The sequence below is a fragment of the Aplysia californica genome, unplaced genomic scaffold (genome assembly GCF_000002075.1).
Source record: "Aplysia californica isolate F4 #8 unplaced genomic scaffold, AplCal3.0 scaffold00020, whole genome shotgun sequence".
NCBI classification, from domain to species: Eukaryota; Metazoa; Mollusca; class Gastropoda; order Aplysiida; family Aplysiidae; genus Aplysia; species Aplysia californica.
The window spans coordinates 355,973-367,424 of NW_004797290.1; the positions used below are offsets into that span (position 1 = coordinate 355,973).

General features: G+C 39.5%; 1 protein-coding gene across 1 annotated transcript in view; it reads right to left on the reverse strand.

The window, feature by feature from the left end:
• Nucleotides 1–10,682: 10,682 nt before the first annotated feature.
• LOC106012939 overlaps nt 10,683–11,452 on the reverse strand; it is a 2,117-nt gene continuing 1,347 nt past the window's right edge. The window contains exon 2 of the mRNA XM_013087323.2: nt 10,683–11,037. Within this exon, the coding sequence (XP_012942777.1) occupies nt 10,852–11,037 (186 nt within the window). The 3' untranslated portion in view covers nt 10,683–10,851. The remainder of the gene's footprint in view (nt 11,038–11,452) is intronic.

Genomic DNA, 11,452 nt, shown 5'->3' on the forward strand with positions numbered 1-11,452 from the left:
CACACACACACACACAAAACATCCGCAAACTTGCAGCAATAATATTGCATTTGCAAAAAGACGTCCATACAAAGTTTCACTTTTTTGCGAAGCAATTAAAGTTAAGTAGGCTTACATGGTAACAAGTGGCCTTTAATACAGTCTGGAAAAAATAAGTGTAATGGTTTAACATCCCTATCAACACTAAAGTGCGGTCAAAAATTTGTGGCGCAACGTTTTGTTAAATTGCCTCAACTATTGAGCATACAGTCTCCAGCTTTTGCACAATGTTTTGTACCAACTTGTCTTATTAGATTAATATTTTTGTAAACACACGTCAGCTTTACTCTAGAAAATCCTTATTAAATACTAATTAAAAATCCCTGTAGGTGGTTTCAACAGATTTTGAAAGGTTTGCAGCTGGGATAATATCGCTTTAAAAGCATGTCCGTCACTTTTTTTTCTAATCGCGATATTATGCTTATTAAACGCATGTTTTGAGAACCTTTAGAGTAAAAAAGTGTTCACTATAAAATTAAGTTCTTAAGTTTTGCCACTAAAAATTGTAATTGGTGAGCTGTGACGTAGACCATATGAGTATGCGAAATGTGTGTGAAAAGTGGGAAGTACAGTGAACAATCCCATTTTCAGGTGTCAGAGATTTATAGTATTTTGTATGAATTTAAAAGAAAAGTCTTTTAATCTAGCCTAGATTGCTGTGGGGAAATATGATTAAGTTAAAACATATTGATACAAATTTATGTGCAAAGTTTGCGTGATATTGATTCCCCCATCAAAGAGGTATTTGAGTAAAAAATGCGCCACGCAATTTTTGACCGCACTATAAAAGGTCCTTTTAAAGGTGGATGATACGGCATAACTTTCATTATCCTACACATGGAATAATACCATGGAGAGAAATGACATAGCAGAAGTAAAATGTGAGGCAGCATGGTGGAATCAGGCTCTCGTCAATTTTTGGGTATGTAGAGTTATTGGTATCATCTTAAAGCTTGTTCACTTGTCTTTATTTGGATGAAAAAAATATCCATATATCTTGAATACAAGTCGAGATATTTGCGAATGAAAGAGGTGGGGGTTACCTGTTTTGAGAGGTAAAATTAGTGAGAAAATGGTCACCAAAGATTAGTTATTTCCTTAACTTTAGAGTCCACGGTAACTGAAAATTTACATTTTTTTGTGACTTTAATCAACATAATTAAGAAAAACCCACTCAGAAATGAGTTCTTTAATGGGCATGAACGGTGTTGAGCCAAAAAACAAAAATTTGATAATAATTCAGAAACCTACAGAAAAATGCAAGTTTCTTCACTTTGATTATTTTGACGAGAGCCAAATTCCACCACGCTGTCTCACAAATACACAACATTAAAGAACTGGTCCTTACACGTACGACAAGCTGTCTAACGATGGCCGTGCACGCAAGGGTATATGTAGAGTGGACCCAGGATAAACATAGAAGGATGCAACACGCATGCCTGCAGCAGTCACGCACGGCGTTGGGCTCACAAATTCGGGAGTAGTCAAGTTAGCGACAGTCTGGACCATGAACTAAAAAAGTACAAAAGAGATCGCATTGGTTGTTAGGCATACAGACAGATTGAAGGATATTTCAGTAACATTAACTGCATCAATACCAAGAACATTGAAATGACTTACCCTCATACACCAGACGTCATAACATGGGTGGAAGGCGGCTGCTCTGGTGTGATTTCCCCCTTCTTTCCTATCAAAAACTATCGTCCTTCTCTTTCTTCCTCCTATTTGTGTTTGTTACTCTCTTGTAACACCTCTAATCTTCAGCCCTTATATGACCTTTATGTCTTGCACGTGCCGTAAAACTCTTACTAAAACTAAGAACTCAGAACTCTTTGAGGAAGTGGGCACACACGTCTTATCCGACAGCAAGCCAAAGGAACTCACTTCTCACTTTTCCCTTATCTATTTATAATTACGTAGTCTATGTTTCGGGATTTGTTTCTGTCCAGGCGTTGTCAGTCCACTGCGAGATCTAGACCTCCAACAATGACATCCACTCTCTCCTACCGATTGTTTTCCGTGTCCAAATTGTACCCGTCCGCTCTCTGGTGTCATCTCGTTACCTTCTTTCAGGTTTGTTCTTGTTTTGAGTTTTATTTTTTTTATATACTTATCCCATAGTTTAGAGGACCGTTGGGCACCAGGGAGGATCAGGCAACTACTTTTCTACATTCTCCTCTATTTTCAGCCTTTTTTTAGGGGGGGGGGGGGCTTCACCGAAGTTAAAACCTGTCCATTCCGTTATGTTGTCTTCCCTTCTCTTTTTCTGTCTGCGTTTCCTTCTCTCTCCTTGTACATTGCCTAGTAGGATCATCTTTGCAAATCCTGTTGATCTTGTTAAGTGCCCATACCATCTCAATCAGCGTTAAAAGGTAATGTTGTGGCAAATTTGAATAATCATATACAAATCAAAAACAGTGATTTGTATAATTCATAGTCTGCTTGTTGTGGGCCGTCTTTTTTAGATTTCAGAAAAAGAAAAGATAAACTTAAAAATGTATATGAATATCGACGTTATTTTAGGTCTTCAAAGCAGTCTTAAAGTGACGTCAAATAGCAAAAATGTCGTCAAAAAAGAGTTTAGAATGACAAACTCAATTATTAGATAGCCCATTTGGTCTCCAATATTTAACTTTATAAACCTGGCATGTTGCTATTGCCATTCCTATTTTATATACGATATTTAACGAGTAGAGCTACCAAAAGATTAAGGAGAAATTCAATCATGATAATATGTCTTTAGTTCCTCCAAGTTTTGCAAACGTTTGCATATATTGTAATAACTGATCACAAACAAAATAAGTTGATTTTCTAAAATTATAAATAAATAAATAAAAATAAGAAAAAAACTCAGAACAAGTGGGAAAAGCGGTAAATTGTTTTGGGGAATCACAGTACCCACCTTCCGAGACCGCTAGTTTTTTGCTATCTCAAAGGCAGAATTCCATTTGCGGCAATTTCAAGAAGTGAATGGGACAATGCGGCGGTACAATATTTTGGTCAATTTTAGCTTGTATCATTTGTGGTATTTAAGTTGTATCGTTTTTTTATACGGGCACACATGCTAACTTAACGTTAACATTTCCCCGCTGTGGTTTAGGCTTGAGGGTATCGCGAGACAGGGAATTAAGATATCCTTATTTTTATTACATGTATTCTAGCTTTCACACAACTCTGGCAAATAATGCGAGATTTTAATTTTTAATACAAAATGTACGTCCGAACAGCTGGCCGACAATTATTTTTTTTTAGTAATTTTAACAATTCAATAGCACTTAGATCACTTGAATTCTTCACCGTCACACCAGGAAAACCTGCCATTTAATCTGAGCATAAAAATAAATAATAAATACAAACAACTGAATAGTATAGCGAGAAAACCAGTATTAACATTCCAGTTTGTGGAATTCATTACTTAAAGGTACAAGTATTCAAAATAACGATTGACACGATTGACTGTGTTGTTGAAAAGAGCACAAGACCCACACTGCTGTCTGGGTACCGCTACTGCTTTAATTTTCACTCACTTGTACTTGCGTGACAGCAATGACTCTGAATGGACGAAGAAAGATGTCACCTAGACTGACTGCATGCGGCGGGCATTCATCAACGATAAGGTTAACTATACCCCAGTCTCCATCGTGGAAGTTGTCTCTCTCATATGGCCGTATAATTACCTTGCACTGAGGAACGCATAATGAATACATGTAGTTAATGTCAATTCTTATACGACTTTCAAAGACAACACACTGTACCATTTATTTATTTCTACCACTGGTGAAATATTGTGGGTCCCTTTGCTTTTCGGCAGTCACATTTCGATTTTGAAGGTACATTTAAAAATGGGGTTTGTTTATGCTGACTATAAAATTTTCAGCTTTTGGTAAGAATCAATTTTGAACTTTGCCGGGATGGCAGCCGACGCTTACGCTATATCGATTTTAGGACCAGTAAGAGATCTTTAGTGCTACTTGCACACGGGACCTTCGAGATTTTTCGCACTTATCTGCTAAGACTAGATGTTCTATCTTACCTACCCTAAGATCATTGATGTGACAGGAAGGTTAACTTTTTAACTTTTTTTCAAATTTCAAAACGTTTCAGGCAGCCAGTTGATTTTTTAAGCTTGACATTTTTCGCAAACATCTGTTGATTTCCTTCATATTGATAATCTTTATGTTCTCTTAGTTGAAGTTTATTTGCTCGAAGTTTGGTTGAAATTGTTGCGAACATGGCGGGGTTATTGCCCTTTATACGAGTCCCTTTTTCAGACACCCGACACAAGGCTACATTCCCATCTTCCAGTGGGAGTGGGCGTATCCTCAAACTTCTGAAGCCAAATGCAGATCGCTGGAAAGGTCATTAAGTCTTTGAACGGTTTTGAGAGAATGACTACCGTTAAACATAATATATTAAAATTAGTTCAATTTTCTCAAATAGCTGAAGAGAAATGGGACGTGACTCCCCATCATATCTACACTGAACAACAAAACACAGCCTGAGTGATCAGGAAAGTATTCCACCCAGCCAAGTTCAGATATCTGTTATGCGTATCAAAAAGGTGTTGCAAAACACGATGTACAAAGAGATCTGTTGTTACAGGGGTAATTTGAAATCTGGAAGGACACAAAGACCAATATATCAAATTTGCTGGAAATGCATGAATTCGAATCTCTATTGTATAGTATACGATATACTATTGTAATCTGCCGTTCGCTGAGCTAATTTAAACTAAATCATAGCTGATACATCTTCAATGTGGACAGTGATAATATGGTTGTTCTCAGATCTGGCACACTCACCTCGGGGGTGACCGTCGTGTTCCGCATTAGAGACAGATCTCCAAGCGCTATCCATCGTGCAGAGCGACACTGTGTTATGTCGCCATCTCTGTCAATGGCAGCGATAGGGATCTGTGTTTCCTCATTCAGCTTCACTCTTTTCAAAATGGAACAGAGGCAATAAAGTCTGCATAGTACGTCTGTTGACTCACTATCTGTTCCTTCTTCTTCAGTACACAACAGCTGCAGGACATATTTTCATCGTCAATTAATAGGTTAGACGCACTTTCAACACTGTAAGATTATTTTATGAGGTGGGGCCTCGAATCCAACGTCCACCGGGGCGCTCTCGTGGCCTAGAGGTTAAGGTGTTGGCCTCTCATTCAAAGGTCCCGGGTTCGATTCCGGGTAGCGACCAAAAAATTTTCTTCTCTAAAATTGTCTCCTTTCACATCCTTTCCTGATCTCTAACATTGTTCTGTTGTCTGCTTTCATTTCCACTTTCTGCCCCCACCCCCTCACATCCTTTGCCCCCTCCTCTGGGCTCCTGATTCTTTCTGCAGCCTTTCTACTGCTACTCCTTGGCTCCTCCTAACTGCTGTCTTTCTGCCACACCCCTGATCTTCTGGTAGGAAAGATCTACACCTAGCCTTCTCGGACAAGGGCGAAAAATCTCGGAGGGCCCGTGTGCAAGTTGCGCACGTTAAAGATCCCTTGGTGGTCTAAAATCGATAAGAGTAGGCTTCGGCCGCCACCCGGGCAAAATTCAAAATTTCCTACCAACGAAAAAGTATTAGGTGTGTCCCGCGCGCTCATATGACCTTATGCAGTTGCGAGCGCCGTAAAACCCTATACTAAACAAACAAACAAACAACGTCCACCTCCGATAGGACCGAGTCAAATGGATGGAGAACCTTAAAAACTTCCGAAAACGATCTACATTTTTAGAACGCTATTTTGGGTATTCCAGCCGGGGCCACCCGCTCCATAGTCAAGCATGATACCAACTAAGCTAACAGATGCCCTAACAGTAAAAGTTCAATCAAATATCAATCAAATCTCCTATATATTACAGCTGCTCATATTGTTCGGGGTGAAACTCCCATACAGATGAAAATCTTTCAGAAGTAAAATGCACCAAGAGCTTCGGTGTCACACGAGTCCCCAATTTCACGTACACTTTACACAAACAAAATTGTAAAAGAATCCAAACAAGAAATTACTTTTTTAATTGAACTTAAAGATCAGTCGACAAACTGAAAGAAGTATGTGAAAAAAGTCTTTTGAATTCTTTGACACCCCCCCCCCCCCCCCCCCCCAAACCTCTCCTTTCCGGAAACTCCCCGACAGGACAACATACCCGAAAGATACCTGTAAACTGGCTTGTATAAAACCAGAGAACTGTAGTTGGGTAACGACGTATCATTCCTGATCCCGGGTTGGACTTTTTGTTGCAACCGAAATTGGCAGCGGTTAGACTCTTTGTCCGGCTTACAGCTCTGAAGATTTGTGTCCACCCAAGAGTCACCGTCCAACCTGATAACAACATTCCATTTTAAAAAATAACACTCTGTTTTGATGAATGTGGATTTAGTCACAGATGCCCAGTTTTCATACAACAAGTCTTACATTAAAATTGTATTTTTGTGTAACCAGAAATAGATACGTACGTGTTATTTCGGTTTGGTAAACGGGAAAATAACATGAGAAATATAAACAGCAACCCATGACATTTCATATGAACACACAAACACCCTATCATCCCATTTTGATTCTGACATCTGTAACTTTCAAAATAAAGCGGCAAATTACGTACGATAGATATGCCCTCAGCTTCTTCAAAAAATCCATAATTAGGTCAGTGATAAAGGTGCAAACATTCTCAAGGGCAGTGTATCACTGGAAAGCCATAAGACACATATCAGTCTGTTGTTGAACTCTATAGAAATCGGGCATCCCATATTTCGTCTGATCGCAATTAAAACAAGATTTTTCAATATAATGAATCGCTCCGTTTAATCTTTTTCAGGTTTGCATGCGGGTCTAAAAGTTGGACGACCAACTGAATCTAAAAGTCCTTTAATGATGATAGCTGCCAACTATAGCTTGTACACCTTTGTCTGGCCGTGGTTACAGGAAGATTTTTTAAAAATAAATCGCTCTGTGTAATCTTCTCAGGTCCTGCATGCGGGTCTGAAAGTTAGATGACCAACAGAATTTAAAAGCCCATTAATGATGGTCATTGCAAACTATTATTCCGACTTGATTAAAGCCTAAAGCGAGTCAAAAAAAATAACATGGGTTTACAGAATATAGATCTACCTAAAACACCGATTTTCTTAAACGCCATAACTTACGCTTATCAAACTCAGTCCAATAGACAGGGTGTGTACTTTTCGAGACCCACGTGGATACGTCCAGTCTCCGCAAGGAACCTTGAAGTATACTATTACACTAAAATACTGGGCAGGGTGGTGTCGCTGTCTCAAAAGGATCAAGTTAAAGGCTAGGTTTTGTGTAGTGATCCTATTTATGCACCCCCCAAAGGATGACGTTTTATATAGCGACCAAATGTAGGTCACTGACCTACAGGAGGAGAAAGTACCATGCAAAGTTCCATGGGTATAAGTACAGGCTAAAACAGCACCTGGACATGGATGGCTGGTGCCTCTATAAATAAATCATTGATGGTCCGGGTATAAGTACATTAATAAATGAGCGAGAATTCTTCTACGCGGACAGACAAAAGTGAACACGTTATAGTGCAGGGAGAATTTTCTCTCGGTACTCAGTAAAGTGCAGGGGTGAAAATACCGTTAAAATATCTGCCCTCATCGGTCAGAAATTATATTAAGTTGCACTCTAACTTAAGAACCCAGTTTTGGAGAGGCTAAAATAAAAGCATTAAAAAACAAAGCAAAACAACAAAAACATGCTCACACGATATCAGTCCACCGCAGGGTGGCATCAATACTCAAGTACAACTGGGCTATTTCCTGAACCGAGTTTGTTGGAAAGTTCACTGCCATCACTTTACCAGTGATGTTACTGTTGATGACATCTGTAACGTTTCTAAAAATAGGATTGAGGCCCACATTTTTTGAAGGAATCTGGGGAAAAAACGTTTGGCACCCGTTTAGTTTTTTGAAGGTCTAACGCACAACGTCTACTGCAAGTCCCTCCCCGGTGACCACGGTCTACCTCAATCAAGCATAATAAGTCCCCACTGATTGACCACTGTAACGACAGCGCATGGGGGAGGGGGGGGGCATTTAGACCCAAGATGGTGGTGTTACACGGTATGTAGGATTGCTTCATTTTATGGTGTAGTTTAGATCAAATAAATCTGCATCTGTAAAGTTTGTGATTGACAAGTAAATCGAGCTTCAAGTGACCAGACAGGACTGTGAAAATTCTACCCCACCCTAACCCCCTATTTCTGCTCCTGCACCCCCCCCCCCCCCCACCCAGACACCCACAAATACACACACACCCGCCCCGACAAACTACAACCTCCAAAACATTTTTGATATGGCCAATGACAGTTCCAAGCCTGTATAAACTGGTAGACCTTCAACTAAACCAGTTTTCAGACAGGTCCAGCAGTAAACCTTCAACTACACCAGAAACGATGCGGTAGACCTTCAACTAAACCGGCACTTTAAACTGTTATGTTTAGAGAAACTAACTCGTACCTTATACAATGGCAATGTAGCTTTGTACGGGAAACGTTCTTAAGGAATTATATCGAAAGCTTAATTAATTACTGTCGGAATTTCGTGTTACGGTGGTAACACTTCTAATAAGCAATTGCGTATGGACAGAGGAAAACAGCAAAAGTTATAAAGCTAAAAATGCATTTCACTCCACTCTTTCACTGAGCTTTAGAATACCAATATTACGAGAGCCGCAATAAAGACCGCTCCTGGCACCAAATATCCCTTCAACTCCAGAATACCAAACATCTTATTGAAGTAAATTTTCATCATTTATTCTCGATCAAGAACCAACTGAATTTTTTTTTTAATTCATTCACACCGTCATCAGTTCAAGCTACCCAGGCACTGTCATCTGTGCGAGAACAATTTAATTTTGTCTGCCCATCCAATTACTATTCGTGCGAGTGAATCTGCTTGTGTGAGTGCGTGTGTGAATGTGTGTGTGAGTTTGTGTGCGTGTATGTGTGTGTGTGTGTGTGTGCGCGTGTGTCTTTGTGAGGGCGCATATGAGTGTTAACATTGACATGTGTGTTTGTGTGCATATATAATTTGCTATTCGTAGCGAATTTTCTTTGTGAAGATTAATAAAACGTTTTCTTATCTAGCTTTTCTTTTCGCATATATCTCTCAAAAAAACAACAACAATCAAATACAAATAAGATACCGTGTTGACTCCCATATCATTTGTTCGAACCCTCGTCTTTTGTGCCAACATATCTAATGTGTATCATACAAAGCAACTATCTCTTCACGTATAACAATTAGTAATATAAGCATACAAACGATCCTACCAATACCACCTGGGAATAAACTACTCGGGACCGCCTTGTCTGGCTCTCCCTCGTAAGATCCGTAGTATCTGAATTTAAAGAGGGACGCATCAGATACGAAGAAGGGAGACGATACTTGAGAAAAGACCAAAAGACCTTCGGCGCCAACTGTGATCCCCAAGGTGACCCTGAATCATTTTCTAGTTCAAATAAAATACGTTGGAGGGGGCGGGGAGAAGAAAAATTAACCAATACCGGTTAAACGATAGCCAACATTTACTTCAACATGGACTTCGATCCAATTGCATAGGAAGAGTCGGATTCACATGAGTATTTACCACTGTACAAAGAAATGTGTCTCCACTTATTAACCTGCAAATTTAGTTCAAGAAAAGATGAATGTTTCTAATGGACCAATATCTGACACAAGACTCTCTCCGCAAACCTAACTTAATCTGTAAGTTCAGGGTCATTTAAAAGACCCCATCAAACAGAATCAGGCGAAAAGGATCGACAGCTTTGAAAATTCTGACTTCGACCAAACTCTAAAATGTCTCAGGGGGATTCAGACCAGTATTATTTTCATTGCAGTTCAATATAATGCCAACTGAGGTATTTCAGGGCAAAACCATAAGCTGGGAGAACACGAGAATGCTACTGATGGTGATAGTAATGATAATGAAAGCTTTGTGTTACTGGCACCGTCCTTCTAGACTCAGTAGTAAGGAGAGATGAGACAAGACCGCTCAACGTGCAGGTGAAAAGGCCCAGTGGTATCTGAGAGATACTCTATCTTACCCGAACCCACTATCCACGTCTGAAAAATACGGGAGTATAAACAAATAAAGTATCGCCCCTCTTATATCGAACTGCTTCTTTTGGTGTGCAAGATCCGGAGTCGCGGTGGTAGTCACAGAGAGATTGCAGCTATGTCGTACAGCCGGTGCGCTGTGCAATTAAGTTTCAGCAATTCTCCACTGTAACACATTTGACACATTCCATACATTTAACAGCAGCCAGATTTTCCCTCTTGGAAGGGCAAGAACTGTAGCACAAGTTGATGAAATCCTTGAAGATGAAACATGCTTGTTCTTTGTTTGTTTATTTGTTTGTTTGTTTATCTTTTTGGGTTTTTCTTTTAACACTGTGTGATACGTTTAAGACATTTTATGAAAACAAAACGATCAAGACCAAGAGGCTACTACGAATTTAGGGAGTCAGACTTTTAGTATGCCTATTGATTGCAATAGGCCTTTCTGTACTTTCGGGTCAAATCTGATGGAGCAAAGTAGGGCTCAATATAAACTTCAGTGTGCAATGGGCCACCATCAATGGGAACTGATCTGATCACGCAGAATGAGTCCATTTAAACAATGAGCATCCATCAACACATGTATGATACAAAAGACTGTGACCGTGGTGATGTATAAAGACAAACTTTTTTTTCTTTTTTTTTTCTTCTTTTTTATAGTTTTTTTGGTGTTTTTTTTTGGGGGGGGCGGGATATGTTTAACTTCTAGGTAGCCTGTAGCAGTAGTCAGTCTATCGCCACACATCCAGACAGGGAGAGATGGTTACCTCAAGTGTCCAAGAACCGAAGTACTCAGGATTGCTGGTAGTCATCAGATGTCGCTGGGTATCCGTAGAACGACCAATGTCTCCTACAGAACATTTTGGTCCACATGGTCCTCGCCCTAGTCTCCACCCAGTAATGACAGTGAATCGAATCTGAGATGAAAGCAAAATACAATGACAACCATCATTATCATCCTTATCATATCGTTATCATCCTCTTCGTCATCATTGTTGAAAAAGCAAAGTAAGAAGAGAGAGTCTTAACTCACTTTCAGTCAGTAAATGCAAATAATAAAATTCTCCCCCAAAAAGTGTTTATCAAAACGGCTCCTCGATTCACCTCGAAGGCATCATTCATCATCATCATCATCATCATCATCATCACCATCATCATCATCATCATCATCATCATCATCATCATCATCACCATCATCATCATCATCATCATCATCATCATCATCATCATCATCATCATCATCTTCAAGTGCCAGATCTGCAACCACTTATTCTTAGCTCGAATCGAATGCCCTATACAACATTTCATATATCTTTCTTTTTCCGTCACACA